General features: G+C 42.4%; 1 protein-coding gene across 1 annotated transcript; it reads right to left on the minus strand.

The window, feature by feature from the left end:
- Window positions 1-2,163: 2,163 nt before the first annotated feature.
- LOC308080052 (protein mono-ADP-ribosyltransferase PARP12) lies at window positions 2,164-18,930 on the minus strand. The gene is made up of 12 exons (XM_080421780.1): window positions 18,556-18,930; window positions 11,555-11,690; window positions 10,182-10,560; window positions 9,613-9,663; window positions 9,323-9,449; window positions 7,986-8,148; window positions 7,129-7,252; window positions 5,977-6,073; window positions 5,742-5,826; window positions 4,243-4,379; window positions 3,930-4,081; window positions 2,164-3,408 (listed from the first exon to the last, which is right to left on the minus strand). Exons 1-12 carry the CDS (start codon window positions 18,909-18,911, stop codon window positions 2,384-2,386), a joined length of 2,832 nt encoding a protein of 943 aa, XP_080277906.1. The 5' UTR covers window positions 18,912-18,930; the 3' UTR covers window positions 2,164-2,383.
- Between the last annotated feature and the right edge of the window lie 307 nt (window positions 18,931-19,237).

Below are 19,237 nucleotides of genomic sequence, written 5' to 3' on the forward strand. Positions count from 1 at the left end.
TAAATCTGATGCTACACGGCTGATGAACCTCACATTCAACAAATGACACAGTCAGAACTTTTCTTTGGCTTCTGGCTTGGGGGGGAATAAGATGATCTAAAAGCCGGGGCAGGTGACAGTGCAGTTCGCGGGGCAGCAGCCGGCTCAAAGATGACAGGTTTAGTATACTGGTTCGTTCGTTCGTTCGTTCGTGTAGGGCTACACAGGCAATTGGGACATCAGCCAAGAAGTGGTATCATCATCCAGTTCAATGAGGCCGCTGACTCCATGTGGTGATTTGAAGATTGGGCATTCATCGATAATATGTTCAACAGTCTGTGGTTTTCCGCATTCACAGAGATCAGTGACAGACACTCCAATCATATGCAGGTAGATTTGGGTCTTTGCTACTCCAGACCGAAGTCTGTTGAGGTTGACCCAGGCATTCCGTGGTAGGTCACACCCAGGTGGGTTGGTTGAAGGAGAGTTGATGAACTTCCTCAACGTGGATGTTGACTTGGACCATTGCTTGTTCCAGCAGTCAAGGATCCATCCAGGGTGTGGAGGGCTCGTGGTAAGGAGTCTCCTAGCTTCGGTGGAGAAGTGTTTGCGTTTGAGTCTCTGGTGGCCATATTCAGCAGGCGGGGGAATCAGGCTTGTTGGCTCATCTGCACACTTGCAGGCCAGCTTCAAGGTCAGGAAGTTTCGACGGAGCTCTGGAGGTGGAATGCCAGACAGTATGGGGAGTAACTCGACAGGGGTTGATGGTAAGGCACCACTAATTAGCCTCATGGCGGTGTTCAGCACAACATCAATAGAGGCTGTATGGCTGCTGTGACTCCATGCAGGGGCGGCATACTCAGCCGTAGAGTATGCCAGGGCAAGGGTAGAGGTGCGCAGGGTGGTGAAGTTTGCACCCCACCCAGTGCCAGCCAGTCTCTTCAGGAGGTTTACACGGGCAGCGGTCTTGGCAGCAACTTGTTGAATGTGTGGCTTGAAAGTGAGGCTACGGTCAAGTGTGACACCAAGGTATTTGGGGTTGGGGTCATGCCTGACGTTGGTGCCATCGAGTGTAATGTTCAGCATGGTATTGGCACATCTATTGGCAAGATGGAACACAGAGCATACTGTCTTGGGCAGGCTTAGCTTGAGGTGCCATTTGTGGAAGTACCCGCTCAGTAGTGAGAGATCTTTTCCTAGGGCATTCTCAACCACACTAAAAGCTTTGTCACCAAATCCAATGGCTGAGTCGTCGGCATATGTGTATTGCGAGCACTCTCCAACAGGCATGTCAGCGGTGTAGATGTTAAAAAGTGTTGGGGCAAGAACAGAGCCTTGGGGGAGCCCGTTCCTCAGTCTCTTTTTCTTACTGCGTTGGCCATTTGAAGTTTCCAGTACAAAGGTACGGTCCTGTATAAGCAGCATGATGAACTTCACGAGCTTAACATCGGGCAGAGTCTTCAGGAGCTTGAGGTAGAGGCCCCTGTGCCAGACTGTGTCATACGCCGCAGTGAGATCGATGAAGACTGATCCAAACTTTTCTTTCCTCTGGAAGGCGCTTTCGATGTCATGAACTAGCCGGGTCACTTGATCTGTTGTTGATCGACCCTTACGGAAACCAGCTTGGGTGTGGGGAAGGTTCTCTTCAATTATGTTGTTTATTCTTGATAGAATGACCCTCTCAAGCAGTTTGTAAAGATGTGACAGAAGTGATATTGGGCGGTAGTTCTTTGGTTCATCTGGTGTCTTATTTGGCTTGAGTATGGCCAGCACCTTAGCCTGCTTCCATTTGGATGGTATGGTCAGGTTTTCCAAGCAGTTGGAGAGGAAAAGTTGGACCCAGGTCAATGCCTCATGGCTCATGTTCTTGAGGAACTCTGAGTATACTGGTAATATTGATTGATTGATTGATTGATGTACTTTATTTAGTAAGACATGAGAACAACAGTACATGGAAGTACAAATTCACAATACAAGGTCTACTAAACTGGGAGACTCATTAAGCACTGAGCTTGTTTAAGATGAGATCCCCATGCACACAAATCATGATGACATATAAGAGACAGACAGATATACACACTACTATACAGAATGTCATACAATCAGCTTACAGGTTACTGGTATGAAGAGTGAAAAATAATATAAAAAAAATAAAAAAAATAGGGGGGGGGGTAGGTTAAGACTTAGACAGGGGCCATTTTCGAATTGCAGCCTCCTGAAGGTGTATCTCTTGGGCAGTTTTGAAATTGAGTAGTTCAGTATATGCTGTGTCATAGGAGGCTGCTGGTCTCGGGGCAGGTGCTGGTCTCGGTGCAGGTGTACTAAGCTGCTGTACATATGCTGATGCTGTGTTATACGTAGCGGCAGGAGTCGGGGCAGGTGCTGGTCTCAGTGCAGGTGAAATTTACTGCTGTATATATGCGTCATATGAGGCTACCAATGCAGGTGCTGTATAGTACACCTGCACTGGTTTAGGTGCAGGTGTACTATACTGTACAGATGCTGCTGCTGTGTTAGACGTGGCTGCCGGGGCAGGGGCAGTGGCAGGTGCTGGTCTCAGTGCACGTGAAATTAACTGCTGTACACATGCATCAAATGAGGCTACCAATGCAGGTGCTGGTCTCTGTGCAGGTGCTGGTCTCTGTGCAGGTGCTGGTCTCGGGGCAGGTTTCGGGGCAGGTGTACTATACTGTACAGATGCTGCTGCTGTGTTAGACGTGGCTGCCGGGGCAGGGGCAGTGGCAGGTGCTGGTCTCAGTGCAGGTGAAATTAACTGCTGTACATATGCGTTATTTGAGGCTACCAATGCAGGTGCTGGTCTCTGTACAGGTGCTGGTCTCTGTACAGGTGCTGGTCTCTGTACAGGTGCTGGTTTCGGTGCAAGTGCTGGTTTCGGTGCAGGTGTACTATACTGTGCAGATGCTGCTGCTGTGTTAGACGTGGCTGCCGGGGCAGGGGCAGGGGCAGGTGCTGGTCTCAGTGCAGGTGAAATTAACTGCTGTAATGCGTCATATGAGGCTACCGATGCAGGTGCTGGTCTCTGTGGAGGTGCTAGTCTCGGGGCAGGCACTGGTTTCGGTGCAGGTGTACTATACTGTACAGATGCTGCTGCTGCTGCTGTGTTAGACGTGGCTGCCAGCGCGGTGTTATGCAGCAGCGAGTATGAGGTCGTCTTCATCTCGTACTTGATGAGATACTCGGGGTAGATCTGGTGCTTTTCAAACACCACAAATATGGATGGGTTACTGCCGTTATCCACGCAGCTGTCGTAGAAGATGGTGTCCCCGCCGTCTTTGGAGGGAGGTCGAACGTACTGGGAACACCCCGGGGTATAGTCGCCCACCAGCACACGGGACACGAACATGAACTTGACGGTGGACTCGCCGGTGTACTTATGGGAGTATTTGGCATCCCTGGCAAAGTAACTGCCTGAGATTTAACAAAGAAATGGGAGAAGTCGGCAAGGCTTCTTTTTTTCTGGTTCACCATGTAGAACAGTTTAACTTTTTCACGTCACAAGCCCCCAAATTTACTCTCACTCATAGTGGTGATACTGAAACATATTATTAGCATAGTGACTCAAACATTATAATACTTTCAAGCAAATGTAATTATAGTTAAATGAATGCTGTCATTTGCCTAGGGACCCCCTGGAACCCCCTCAAGGACCCCTGCAGTGTCGTTGGACCCCACTTTGAGTTTAATTCATTGCTTAGAAATGTATTCATTTGTAGGTATAACTGAATAGCACAGCCGTGCATTAGCCACTTACAGTAAGCCCTATATACTTTGTTGTATGACAATAGCGGAAATTATTATTATATATGTATACATATCTTTTTATTTATACATTTTTTTGCTTCTAATAACATTCCCAAAGTATGGATGCAAGGTTTAATGTCGTTAAATAATTAAAAAAGTATAAAAAGGAACTTGAACACTCAACTCACCTTTCCCGTAAGTAGTACCATGTGTGCCACAAATTCTCCAGTCAAAGTTGTTGAGGCAGATGGTGTCTGTATGTTTGGAGTCCGTGCCATGGAAGAGCTTCCTCTCAGCCACATTCTGACCTCCATTGTTCTTCTTCATCAGATCCTTTTGCCTTTTAGTAATCCAACAAGAGGAGAAATTATAAACCTATAAAGCACGTGGTCAATAATATCATTCAGTTTGCATGGCAGTTCAGATATATCAATAGCAAAGAACAGCGTCCCGTCGATGTGACAGGTCAAGTGATATTTCAGTTCTGTTTTAAGGACGTACCACTGAAAGACTTCCCAAAGTGCTTTGTTCTGAATCCGTTCTATCTGGTGAATGTCCACTACCACTCCTGTCAGGGTGTTGCGAAATAGACCCTCGATTTCCTTGTATTCCACCGAGGCGGTTGTAAGGGCAACTCGCTGGAGGGGAAAGAGTCACGTTAGTTAGAATGTTCCCCAAAGGAGCACCACTAAAATGGTACCACAAACCTGTGATAAAGGTCCTGCTAAAATTAACAACCAGTGTTTTGTTTTTGTTTGGGGGGGGGGGGGGGGAATGGGCTATGTGGCACTCATTTGGTGCCTAATACTGCACATGTAAAAGTCTTTACAGTTATCAATTACTATGCAAACTACATGAATCAAGCAGTGCACTTTGATTTAAAATACTTCTTCAGGAAGCTCCACCATATGCCACAACTAATGCCTCAAAGTAGTGGGGAAGACATTGTCGCGTTTGCATTGATGGATTATGGCCTCACAACTTGAAAAATGAGTTCCAACAGAGTACTGCAGCACCTACAGCCAAGATTACCATTCAAGAAATAATTGGCCTTCACAGCCATACTAGGCACTGCATCACAAATCTCTGACCTTACCAGACACAATAATATTGTTTCCCCGAGAACACTTTGGCCTATATACAGTACTGTATCTACTCTATAAAGTTAAAGTTGTCTGTGGGTGTGGATACATATGCCCATGCCTGATGCACAGCCCTTTACAGACTGACACGGCCCGTTAGACAAAATGAAAAAGTGGACATTTGCTGAAAAGTAAGATATTTTGATATTAATATATACAGCATATTAGTATTGTATGTATTAATTTACTATATAGTACAACCGAAACTGAAATGGCCATGGCCATTAGCAGCCACTAGCAGAGTTTGATGACAACCCACAAGGTCGCATTCCAACAAACATAAATGTGTCATCAATCATCCAGCTGCTGTTTAGTCAGCAACTAAACAGCCTTTTTGTTTCATCACTTACAATTTCACTTCCTTATCCAGCATCCTGTACGAGTAATCTCTCCTGGTTGGTTTAAATTGGCATCCTGACCTAAAAATTAATTTTCTAATTGCTAAAGAGCTGGAGAGACAGGGAGGCCCCTCTTACTGAACCAACACTCTGTACCCCCCCCCCCATTTTTCATGCAAATCAGTTTATATATGTTGGAGATCAATCAAAATAACACCTATTTATCCAACTCCATTGGCAGAGATAAATATGTCTATAAGCAGTATATTCCGTGGAGTTAAGAAGTGAGTAGGAAACTGGGCTGCAGAGAGTAAGTATGTATTAATTTATAAGCTATGGGTAACAACACACTGCAGTGAAAGCCAATCCAGACGGATGTGAAGACAGAAATGGTCAAAATGATATGATCCTTTAAGATTTGAGGGGCCCTTGATGACAGTGGATCTTATTTGGGGTACTTAGGTACTTTTCCTAACTATGTTACAGTTTAAAGTTCCATTGTATGAATGAAATAAAATACCTTGTATCCCGTTTCAGGAGTCTGTGACTTGTCCCAGTATGCTGGCAGAGCTGTGAAATTTGATTGATTCCGTGCAGGCCTTCGGCTGAAGAAATGTAGATTTACAAAACTATTTTGTCAATATCAGAAACAATCATGTCTGTAGCCTCTCCTCAACTCTTAAGCCAATCAAAAATGTGTTTCGTTTCAGTATATAAATGAAGTTTCTCGTGTTATAAACGTTCAACAAATTTACCTTGTTTTTATTACTTGTGCTTCAGCTGAAGAAACAAAGACAGGCCGTCTTCTCACCAGCCTCTTGGTGCCATATCGTTTATTAGTTTGGATCATATCTGAGAAAGAAAAGTGATAATACAATATATGTATATGTCACAGTACGTTTGGAGAACCAGTACGATTGAAGACAGAGCGCTCGTTTTTAGGCACGGGGCTCCTTCGGGGCGAGGCGGGGCTTTTCGAGACAGGGTTTATTAGCGAGGCTCGCGAGGAGGAGAAGGAGGACGGCGCTGCGATGCGGGGGTTTATTACGCGAGGCTCGCGAGGAAGAGGAGCCTCCTCCTCCTCCTCCTCGCGTAATAAACCGTCCCGTCCTCTCCTTCTCTCCCTCCTCCGAGGAGGAGAAGGAGAGCGCGGAGAGGCGGGGCTTTGATGCGCCGACGGAGACCTGTCTTTTGTTGTTCCCCCCCACATAGCAACCAGGAAGCTACGCTAGGGGAACCATAATATCTATGAGGGGAACGCTGAACACGCGTTCACACGCACGGCGCGCCGACTTAGTGGAGCTTGAGGCCGAGGAAGCGCGCCCTCGCGCCTCCAGGCGCGAGTGCCCGCGCTGACCGGCCGATGCTCCACTAGTCGACTCAGCGCCGTTTGATTTGTAAACCGATAGGGACAGAATAGTTCTTTTCATGGATCACTGTGTGTGTGTGTGTGTGTGTGTGTGTGTGTGTGTGTGTGTGTGTGTGTGTGTGTGTGTGTGTGTGTGTGTGTGTGTGTGTGTGTGTGTGTGTGTGTGTGTGTGTCAGGGAGAAAGTAAAACAAAAGCCAGAACACAATAAAAGTATCTAAACAGTCCTGCTTTCAATAAACCAAAAAAAGCATGAGCACGTGCGCGTGTGTGTGCGCGTGCGTGTGTGTGTGTGTGTGTGTGTGTGTGTGACTGTGTGTGTGTGTGTGTGTGTGTGTGTGTGTGTGTGTGTGTGTGGCCATATATGTTTGTGCACAAGCCTGGCTTGTGGCTCCCTCTAGTGCTGGGTGGGTGGTAAAAACGAGCGCGCTTTCTTCAATCGTACTGGTTCTCCAATCATACTGTAACATATATACTTCGAAATGGCTTCAATACATGTGGCATAGTTTTAATGAGTCACGTTGAACAATGCATTTTTACCTTGGAAACTAAGCGTGTACGTGTGTGAACCAGCAGTGAACTCCACCTCAGACTTGTCATCACTCTGGAACTTCTGCTCCAGGTCTGCACTGCCGATGGCCGCCGCTCTGTGTGCGCCACCAGTCTAGAACACAGGTCAAGAAAAGCATGTGAAGCCCATTGTTTAATGTTTACCACTGATTCAGTTATAGTCTTTTGAATAAAATTCCATTTAGTTTTAGTCATATTTTAGTCATCTGAAATGTTTTAGTTTTTGTCTAGTTTTAGTTGACTAAATATCATAAGATTTTAGTTGACTAAATCTACAGTTGATTTAGTCGACTAAAATGTATTTTAGTATATATATATATATATATTGTATCTACAAGCTCACAACGTGTCGCAGCGCGACGCATCTGCTATTTTCAGAGTGCAACACTTAGTTCTTAGTTCTACTGGATCTCTTCTCCACTAGTCCCTCCCTAACATTTTAGTCTAGTTTTTATTTGTTGACGAAATCGTCAATATATTTAGTCTTAGTTTTAGTCATCATACCTTAGCTTTGATTTCGTTTTTATTTCGTTTTAGTCAGTGAAAAAAGGTAGTCGACGAAAAAATGTTGTCATAGTTTTAGTCGACGAAATAAACGCTGGTTAACACTCTGGACTAGTGTTGCATATTGAAAATAGACGATCTACAAGCTCACCACGCACTGCGATGCAACGCATTGTTAGCTTGTAGGTCTTTTTGGGGGGCGTGCGACTCCGGCACGCAACCAAGTATAAATTAAGCATTATGAATCGTCTTAATATTTGTGAAGCAATTGGGAAGCTGGGACTAAGTTGTCCTTTCCGTATTGTTAATGGCCTTTCACTCACAGAGGCATACAGGTTCCAGGTTCCGAACTCGTCCTCCCAGTACCAGGCCCACTCCGTGGTGAGAATGAAGGTAGGCTGAAGCACAGAAGAGACGGTGGAGAGACGCCGGGCACTGTTAGGTCCACAGGTCATGGTGTCAAAGCACACAGGCTGGATACTGCTACTATAGAAAATAAAACATAATGCACGTTATACTGTATTTCTGATGAAGTATTGACTAGCAGGGCAAAGGAGCAGGTACAAGCTCATGATTGTATTACTACAGTACACAGTCTCCCTCAGGTTAAGATAAACCTTTATTGATCCCTGGAGGGACATTCAGGTGTCATAGCAGCAACAGAAACATGAAACACAGGAGAGCATACTGTAGGTGCCGATTCCAGAGGCGCTTCAGGGTTCAAGTGGTTAAAATGCATTTAACTGTTTTGAGCCTGCACTGGCAGAAGTGTAAATCTGCGCCTGAGCAGTGTGTCAGCTACCAAACCAAGACAAAAAAAAAAAAGTGATTTAGAATGCTGTGATCCTAAAAGCTCTCTGCTAAGGATGGTGCTCAGAGAACACGATGATAGCAAGGTAGTATCATACAGTAGGTAGTGTGATAGCAACCTCAGTGCCCTGAGGTTTATTATGCACATAGAGATAACATATATATACATTTACACAAGCCATATTACATGACTGGAAGATATTAGTCATATAGCTGATAAGAAGTAAGCAAGACAAGGCAAGACAGGAACAGACAGACGCGGTACAAACATTATGCTGGGATAAGGAGAAAAGTACTTCGCAAACACATTATCCATATAATTACACAGGTTAGGAGGAGTATAGTTATAAGATATTGTACAGATACTGGGATGGGTGAAGCCTCATGCATATTACAATGCTGGCGCTACAGTATATACAGTATCTGCATTGGAACTCTGAAAGAGAGAACATGTACGATCTGACGTGTGTTTGTGGCAGTGTATGCTAGAGCAATGGTGCATGGAAATGCTCTGTCTGTGTGGGTGTGTGCATAATATGGGTGTAAGTGCATGTAAATAAGTGTTAAGAGGATGGGAGGGATTATATTGTGTGTGCATTGGTATTTTATGATAGTTTTGTGTACTTTTAGCACCATGACGATTAGAATTTCCCTACCCGGGACAATAAAGTTGACCTTGACCTGTTATTTTAGCCTATCATGATGTTGATTGTTGAAATGTCTCTTGTTGCTTTGTTTTTTGTTGCTTTTGAGTACCCTGCCTCATGTGTAAAGCACTTTGTAACAACATTTTGAAAGGTGCTACATAAATAAAGTTTTAATATTATTATGTGTTAATACTAGTACATACTCGTATGTCTTTTTAGGGTCACAGTAGTCTTTCTCGATCTCCTCGTTGTTGGGCAAAGCGACCCACTGTCGCTCGTCTCTGACTTCCCATCTGTAGGGCAGCTTGGAATGGGCTTTGAAACACTTGTCTGAAACAGCAGTAAACCACAGCATTACAACAGGTTCCTTTAAATTAAATGGAGATTAACACCCTGAACAAACATGAAGATTAGTTTTAGAAACACAAGACGATATAATAATTCATTTTCATATGGATAATGGTAGCTTAAAGTACTGTTTATTACTACTCACCGGTATGTATACAGTGGCCCTTGATGAAGTACATGCATATCTCAGTTGTATCTAGGAAAACATAAGAACAAAAAATATTTTGTGAATGAATAGCTTACCATGCAACTAATGCTTTAGAGCATTGGTTCTCAAAGTGGGGTCCAGGGACCCCCAGGAGTCCTTGAGGGAGTTCCAGGGGGTCCCCAGGTAAATGATGGATAGTTAGGAACTGAATGGACCCTTATGGGTCAGTAACTCTGAGTGTGTACAAATCTGGGACCCTAACGGGTCCATTTGGTTCCATTTGTACACTCTGAGTTAAATTAACATAGATTTTACAATATAAATTGGGGTCCCAGAGATAGAAATACCATTAAATGGGGGTCCGTAGCCTAATGCATGTCAAACTGGGGGTCCTTGAAATTGAAATGGTTGAGAATCACTGCTAGAGCCGTAAAACTCTTCTATTATGGGGGTCCTTGGCATATCTTTTCAAATGGGGTCCGCAGGCTAATAAGTGTCAATTTGGGGGTCCTTGATATGAAAAAGTTTGAGAACCACTGCTTTAGAAACTGGCTTTTTGTCTTTACCTTTCATGGACTCAGAGTTTTTCTTGCCACGCTGTCCAGGGACAATGCCCATGGCAGCAGCAGCACCAAGGAGATCATCAACAGAACTGGCTCTGCGCTGCGGTTGTTGTTGTTGTTGTTGTTGTTGTTGTTGTTCGCTGTGGTTGCTGTTCTGGCGCTCTTCAAAGTTCAAGGTCTGTTTGTTCATGTAAACAAACTTCATAGAGGAAAGCATGTGGTTGGTCACCCCTCTACCTTGCAGAGTTTTCAATGGGTGGGGCTCATAGAAATCATGCGCCTTTGGGCAGTTACAGGCAGCCTTCAGGTATCCCTCACAGATGTGGAGCCTTGTGCAATTTTCACCCTTCTGGCACCTGTCATTGTTGTAGTCGAAGCATATCTAATAAGAAACGTATGAGAAATGGTGGGCACATAACATATGTAAGTCAAATATTTAGTATTGTTCTATTCAGTTTCACACACACAGCTATAAGAGTCCAAAGATAATTAGTCTGAGTAGATATACTGTAGTAACTTGCACATAACTGCACTTTAATTTTGAGTTTAAAGTCCATTTAAACCTAGCTCTGGTCCATAGCATTAAAAGGAGTTCCTTCTAACCTTCTAACGCTATGGACCAGAGCTAAACCCATGACCCAGGATTATGACAGCCAGCAGCAAATTTTCCAAAAACTATAAAAAAAATCACACCCTGTGTGAAGTGGGCGGTGTCTTGCTAGCTAATCACAATACTGAATGGAGTCAACCAATCATGTACAAAAGATAAATACATTTATTGAAACACTCTTTATGATGGACGAAACCATAACTTTAAAAAAACCAATCTATGTTTTTTTTTAAAGTTATGGTTTCTTATATAGGGCTATGCACATGTGTCATGTGACACTGGCCAATCACAGTCCTGAATAGATTGTGATTGGCCAATCACAGCGCAGGATAATTGTACACATTTTCATACCTCACTTATAGGGGCGGTTTCACTGCCCAAGAGAATTGTACAAATTTCCAAACCTCACTTATAGGGGCGGTTTCACCGCCCAAAAATGTAAATGCATAATAAAAATTTCAGTCAATTTAAATTCAGTTTGATTTACATGTTGATCCAACAGTTTATGCACTTAAAATAAATAAATACATATAAATAGGCTAAATGGGCTATTTGAACTGGGGACCCCCCAGATAAATATAGTTTGAATATTTTCAAATGTTTAGCCTCTTTCTTATAATATTTGACAATTTGGCCAATGTTTGATCAGTTTTTATTGTATAGTTTACTTTGTTGATTACTTTTGATGCTGTAATGGTAAAACATTTTAGGTATTAAAAATGTTATTGTCACTTCACTGTCATCTGGGGACCAGCAGCTCACTTACAGCCGGAAGCAGTGTCTGGTCATTCTGGAGCAACAAGGTGCGAAGTTCATTCATGGTCAGATCCGCCAAGCCCTGTCCTCTTAGAACTGAAGCATTCTGTAAGGAGTTCACTTCGTGTCCGAACCGACATGGTCTCCTATAAGAAATAGTTGTAGTTGTTGTTGTAAACATGTTTGGAGAAACATATGGCAGGCCCACTGTCCCAGCCGTTTTACACACTAAAACATGGCATGACTCAGGCCCAAACCAACAGCTGCTGCATGGACAAAACTCGGCCTTCGATTAAGCTAATAATAAATACCAGTGGTGGAAAGTAACAAATTACATTTACTCAAGTAGCCTACTGTACTTAAAGGTAGGGTAAGTGATTTGCGTTGGTTAAAATAATTGTTAAATAGCTCTATATTCTGATAGTACTCATTGCTATAGAGTGTTTGTTCAGTATTAGGAGTCTCCTTGTCTCTCCACCTCTTTATTAAATAGAAAATGCATTTTCGTTTCAGTTTCATTTCCAATTTTATCCAACCAGGACAGAGAACTCAATCAGGATACAGATTAAACAAGTGAAATTGGAAGTGATGACACTAAGAAATGAGCAGACAAAATTGGAACTGGAACACTATACAAATTAAGCTTAAATATGGGTACTTTCTCCTGATTGGCTGAGATTTTGACACCTACCGAAAAATAGATTTTCTGTTTATTAAAGAGCTGGAGAGACAGGGAGACATCTGTTACTGAAAAAACACTCTATAGCAATGATTACAATCAGAATATAGTATTTTAACCTTTTAACAAAATACTTTTTGTTTTAACCAAGAAATATCACTTACCCTACCTTTAAGTACAATTTTGAGGTACTTTTACTGTACTTGAGTATTTCCAATTTGTAATACAATACTTTTACCCTTGTCTTAAATAAAGACTCTCGTAGATGCATTTTTATCGATTCTGACTTTATTACGGGGCCAGAGCTCAGCTCTGGACCTGTTTTAAGATTGGCAGTATTCCGTTTCTGCCACTTTTCGCAGTTCTGGCTGAACCGTGCTGTCGCTTTTTACGAAACTTGGCCATATGGTAGATGGTCATGAAAAACTATCAAGAAATAATTCTCACAATCTTTCGTCAAAGGGTGGCGCTATAGCAAAATGCCAACTTTGAACAGGTACAACTCATGCCCTGTTTGACCTACAGCCATGAAACTTGGATACACATATGAGTCTCTTCATGCTGAACAACTTTCACCCTCTGACTTTTGACCTCTGACCTTTAGATCTCCCACCATTTTGAATTATATGAAAATCTCCTCCTGGGATTTTTGAGTAATCTTCACGAAACGTTTTACACATGAACTTTGGACCTATGCCGACAAACCTGTGCAAAAGATTTTCCATAAGTGAAAAAATGAAGCTTTAATGAGCCAATGAATATTGCAGTTTTATGACAATTATTCATCTGCCCCTAACACATACATGCAGACTCACATTTCTTTGAAACTTTGCGTTAATGTTGAGGGTCATTCCAAATATTACTGAAACCAATCTTACTCCAATTGGTCAAAGGGGGGCGCTATAGCGATTTTTTGAAAGTGCAAACTTTAAACAGGCAAAAGTCATGCCTCGTTTGGCCGACAGCCATTAAACCTGCTTACACATGTGCCTTGACTCATGAGGAACACATGTATCACGTTGACCAGTAAGCTCCGCCCTTAGATTGTCCGCAATTTTGAGCAGTTTGAAAAACACTTAAACCCAGGATTTTTCAGCTATTTGCGTGAAACTGTATCATCTGTGTGATCTCCTTTTTCACAGGTTCTTGTCTGTTGGTCCAATGGCTTCTCCCTTAAACGTGTGCCTTCAGGTTGCCAGTTCAAGCCTCACTTGATGCGGACTTCATTAAAGTTGCATTGCACACAACATGATTGTGTCAATTAATACAAGTGCAATTGTTAAACATAACCTGAAATACTTAATTGAGAGGGTATGTTTTTGCAATGTATGACATACTTCATTCTGAAAATAGCCGATCTACAATCTCAAAACTTTTCAGATAGCAACGTGTTTCTGAGCTTGTAGATCGGCTGCTTTCACTGGTTCACTTTTATCTTCAACAGACAACCTCAGCCTGGACAAAGCTATAGCACTATAGGTAATGTTGCAGCCGTCAATCCGAAGGTTGAGGGTTCGATTCCTGTTAATGGCAATAGGTTGACACGTCCAATCAATCATTCTGCTTCCATCCTTCTCTCTCTTCAATCTATTGTTTCCATGTCTCTCTCTCTTCAATCTATTCCGTTTCCATGTCTCTCTCTCCGCCCTTAGATTGTCCGCAATTTTGAGCAGTTTGAAAAACACTTAAACCCAGGATTTTTTAGTTATTTGCGTGAAATGGTATCATCTGTCTGACCTCCGTTTTCACTGTATCAGGTCTGTTGGTCCAATGGCTTCCCGCTTAAGTGAATGTTTCACAACATCAAGGTTATTCCGTTTCCAAGTCTCTCTCTCTCTTCAATCTATTCCGTTTCCAAGTCTCTCTCTCTCTCTCTCTCTCTCTCTCTCTCTCTCTCTCTCTCTCTCACGACTTTCTCTCTTTCTTTCTCTCTCGCTCTCTCCTTTCGCTCTTCCTTTTTCTCTTCACAGGTTCCTGCAGGGGGGTAACAGCCTAGACGTGCCGTGCCGATGATTCCTCTACCTACCACGAGCACCGTGCTGATCGCGCTAACGACCTCCATCACTCTCTCTCTCTCTCTCTCTCTCTCTCTCTCTCTCTCTCTCTCTCTCTCTCTCTCTCTCTCTCTCTCTCTCTCTCTCTCTCTCTCTCTCTCTCTCTCTCTCTCTCTCTCTCTCTCTCTCTCTCTCTCTCTCTCCCTCCCCCCCCCCCCCCCCCCCCCCCCCCCCCTCCCTTAGTTCTGGCTTAACCGTGCTGTCGCTTTTTTTTTTTTTAAACTGTCAAGAAATTAATCTCACAGTCATGCGTCAAAGGGTGGCGCTATAGCACTCAATTGAAAGTGCCAACTTTGAACAGGTAAAACTCATGCCCTGTTTGACCTACAGCCATGAAACTTCGATACACACATACGTCTACTCATGATGAACAACTTTGATGGTCTGACTTTTGACCTCTGACCTTTAGATCTCCCACCATTTTGAATTATATGAAAAACAGTTAAATACTATCTCCTCCTGGAATTTTTGAGTAATCTGCACGAAACATTTTGCACGGCGGATTTTTGAAGTGAAAAAATGAAGCCAAACCAATATTACTCCAATTGGACAAAGGGGGGCGCTATAGCAATTTTTTTTAAATGCTAACTTTAAACAATCAAAAGTCATGCCTCGTTTGGCCCAAAGTCATGAAACTTGCTTACACTTGTGCCTTGACTCATGAGGAACACATCTATCGTTTTGACCAGTAAGCTCCGCCCTTTGATTGACCGCAATTTTTAGCAATTTGAAAAACACTTAAACCCAGGATTTGTGAGTAATTTGCCTGAAACTGTATGAACTGTGTGAGCTCCTTTTTCACTGGTTCTGGTCTGTTGGGCCAATGGCTCTCTACAGCATCTGCTTCAAAACCGCAAGGTTGCCGGTTCAAGCCTCACTTCATGCAGACTTCTTTTAAAGAGCATTGCAAACACATGACTGTATCAATGAATACATGTGCAATTGATATAGATAACATGAAATGCTTATTTGAGAGTGTGTTATTTCAATGTATGACGTAGCCGATCTACAATGCAATGTTTTGTGAGCTTGTAGATTGACTACTTTCACTAGTTTCTGTTCCGAGGAGACGTAGGGCTACCATATGTCTAGCTCAATGAGAAGAAAGGCAGCCTATGAGTCTGGAAGTCACTTGTTCGATCCCTGTCTCGACGATGTGTCGGGTGATCATGATTTGGCATTCTTAGGTTTACGCATAGTGTTTCTTAAGATTAGGGGAAGGCATAGTTTTACTGAGGTTAGGGTTAGTGAGGGTTTAAAATGCTTTAAGGTTTTAAATCAGGTTCAGTATGTTCCCATTGTTCCTTTTAGCACACCTTACATCTCACCCACGCATGCTTTAAGACTCTCTCATCAACACAGAATACCTGTTCACATGAATGGAAACCACAGCTATTAAAGCTACCGTGACAAACACACATCTGGTCAAACCTGATCTCCTCTTGTCCTCAACTAACACTGTCCTCACGCTGTGGCATCCACACACCTGTTTTATTATGATTTATTATTATCCACACACCTTTTTGACATAGAGCCATAAAACCTCGATAGGGTCATTCCAAATATCACTGAAACCAATCTTACTCCAATTGGTCCAATTGGCGCTATAGAATTCTTTTTTAAATGCAAACTTTAAACAAGCAAAAGTCATGCCTCGTTTGTCCGACAGCCATTAAACCTGCTTACACATGTGCCTTGACTCTCTCTCTTTGTCTCAATTTCAATCTATTCCGTTTCCATGTGTTATTGTGCTATTATTGCACTTTGCTTTTTTGTCTGTCTGTCTGTCTGTCTGTCTGTCTGTCTGTCTGTGGGTGGGTCATTCCACTTTTTAATTGCATCGCACAAAACATGACTGCATCAAATAATGCATGTGCAATTTTTAAAGATAATGCTTATTTGAGAGTATGTTTTTACAATGTGTGACATACTTCATTGTGAAAATAGCAGATCTACAATCACACAACTTTTCAGATAGCAACCCTTTGTGAGCTTGTAGATCGGATACTTTCATAGTCTTCGTTCCGAGGACAAAAAAATAAACGAGGCTTGGTTCATAATGGACGGAAATAATAATTGATGTCAACAGATGCTGTCCGGGAAGCCATATATCTAGCTCAATGAGAAGAGAGGCAGCCTGTGAGTCCGTAGGTCGCTGGTTCGATTCCTGTCCCCGACAGAGTATTGAGGTGATCATGATTTAGCTTTCTTAGGTTTACACATAGTGTTTCTTGAGGATAGGCTTAGGCGTTGTTTTACTGAGGTTAGTGTTAGTGAGGGTTTAAAATGCTCATTTTTTAATTGCATGGTCTTCTTTCTCTCAAGTTCAGTCTTCTATGTTTCTATGGCTTATTGTGCATATTACTTATCATCGCTTCTTTCTTTTTTCTTTCTGCATTCACTGGCCCCGTATTATCGCTGCTTGCAGCTATATTTTTATTTTGTATTTGTACACCCCCCCCCCCAGATTGCACTGGACTGTCAGCTCCAAACCCCGTACTTCTCCAAACATGTCAAATGTAAAAATATAAGGTGCTTAGCCGAGTGCCCCAAATGGTAACTCGGCGTAAGGCGTGTTTGTGCAATGTATTAGTCCATATTTTTCAATAAAGTAGTGTTTTAATCACGTCTGTGACCAAACCCCCCCCCCCCCCCCCCCCCGTTTACTTCCCGTTTACATTGAGTGAAATTCCGGATGCGCCCCCGCCTATTGGGAATTTCCGACAGAATCGGCCACAGACGGGATTAAAACATTTCTTTATTGAAGAATATCGACTAATACATTTAGTCCATGAGCCAGACAAGATTTCATTATCGAAAGAGTGGGCAAAACCAAACCTATATTAAATTGTTCATAGGGTCAATACGAGTAAATAAATATATGATAACCTTTCCACAGGAGCAGCTTTTTCATGGTTATCACACATTTTGTTATTTTCCCCATACGTACAAGACAGGTGAAAAAAATGACAATTTAAAAAATAGTTATCATAATGAAACTTCCTGAGTTGATTACTTACATGAAGACAATGATTTATCGTACTACAAGTTTTCTGAAATTGTATATTTAAATATGCAAATTAGGCATTTAGTCCATGAGCCAGAGCCCTAAAATTAAAAACCTTTGACTACAACATCTTAACAAAATGAAATAAGTATGTTGACTCTGGCTTTGTCCAATGTTCCAATGTTGATTCTGGAAAGTTATGCAAATGTGGGCATATTTTCCTAATGCCTAATTTGCATATTTAAATATACAATTTCAGAAAACTTGTAATACAATAAATCATTGTCTTCATGTAAGTAATCAACTCAGGAAGTTTCATTATGATAACTCTTTTTTATTGTATTTTATTTTTTGACCTGTCTTGTACGTATGGGGAAAATAACAAAATGTGTGATAACCATGAAAAAGCTGCTCCTGTGGAAAGGTTATCATATATTTATTTACTCGTATTGACCCTATGAACAATTTAATATAGGTTTGGTTTTGCCCACTCTTTTGATAATCATTGCTCAATTTTGGGGCTCTGGCTCATGGACTAATTACACAAACATGCCTTACGCCGAGTTAACATTCGGGTCACGCGGGTAAGCACCTTATATTTTGCATTTGTCCATGTTTGGAGAAGTACTAGCCCCTAAGGAACCTCTCCCTCCGCTGTATAGCTCCGAGATACAGCGGAGGGAGAGGTTCCTTAGGAGCTAGAGAAGTACGGGCTTTGGAGCTGACAGTCCAGTGCAAACGGAGGCTGGGGGGGTGGGGGACTCGTAAAGATAAAACAATGTCAGAATCGATCAAATACATCTACGAGAGTCTTTATCTAAGGCTAATTCTACCCCACTACATCTCAGAGGCAAATGTTGTACTTTTACTCCTATGCAATTATTTGACAACTTTAGTAACTTTATAGATTTAGATTGTTATTACATTTAAACCCTGGCTATTTGATAATAGCAGATCTAGACGCGTTGCGAGCTTGTTCAAAGGATTTGTATAGGTATTTTATACACTTGAAAACGTGTGAAATGGGACATTGTGCATAATGAGAACTTTTACTTTTAATACTTAAGTATATTTTGATGTCAAAACTTTAGTACTTTTACTCAAGCACATTTTGAATACCAAACTTGTAACAGAGTATTTCTAAATTGCGGTATCGATACTTTTACTCAAGCAAAAGATTTGAGTACTTTTTCCACCACCGTAAAATACTGTTAATTATTAGTAGTAATTTAAAAGGATTGTTGCAACAATGTGAGAAGAATGGAACCTACCGTCCCTGTCCAAACGGACAATTTCCAACCAAGAACTTCTTACACAGGTGTAGATGGGGACATCCCCTTCCATCACAGTTTGGGTTTTTGCAGATTCGAAGACTTGTCTTTGCGATCACCTTCTGCTGACCGTTCAACACGGTCTGAGAAAACTTCTCCCGATTCCTGATGATCTCTCTGACGTTCTGAGAGCTGTCCTCCAAAGAGATATTAACCACCAACTCGTCCACATTGACCGATCCATTATTCGCACAGATAAATTTGGTTATTCCGCACTCAGCCATCTGAGTTTGGGTTAAACTCATATAGTTATAATAGGTTACACTACCATCACCACCATCGGATTGTGTGAACATGTTTGCTCACTGGAAAGAGTCACACTCATTTCACCTAGTGTCAAGCTAACCTCGCATCACCAGTCTTTCCACCTCGGAGGAAAAGTGTCAAGCGAGCGTAAATAAGTATCGTCATGCTGAACGAGGATAAGCATTTGACGTCCGCTACTTTATTTCAGGATAAAAGTAATTGTAGCATGTGGGACGGTGGACCGATATATATTGTGTGTGTGTGTGTGTGTGTGTGTGTGTGTGTGTGGGGAGGGGGGAGGGGGGGTACCCGAGCTAGGTAGCCTGATTGAGGGTTGGCTACATCTGCTGTCAATCTTGGCTGAATGGGGAGGTCT

This window comes from Gymnoscopelus braueri, assembly GCF_963280865.1.
Source record: "Gymnoscopelus braueri genome assembly, chromosome: 23".
Classification (NCBI taxonomy): Eukaryota; Metazoa; Chordata; class Actinopteri; order Myctophiformes; family Myctophidae; genus Gymnoscopelus; species Gymnoscopelus braueri.

Coding starts and splice junctions, on each gene's coding strand:
- LOC308080052 (XM_080421780.1), bottom strand. CDS start 18,911: ATGTTCACACAATCCGATGGTGGTGATGGTAGTGTAACCTATTATAAC. Junction 9,450..9,612: donor GGGCCACTGTATACATACCG/GTGAGTAGTAAT, acceptor CTGCTGTTTCAG/ACAAGTGTTTCAAAGCCCAT. Junction 7,253..7,985: donor CCTGGAACCTGTATGCCTCT/GTGAGTGAAAGG, acceptor CCTGTGTTCTAG/ACTGGTGGCGCACACAGAGC.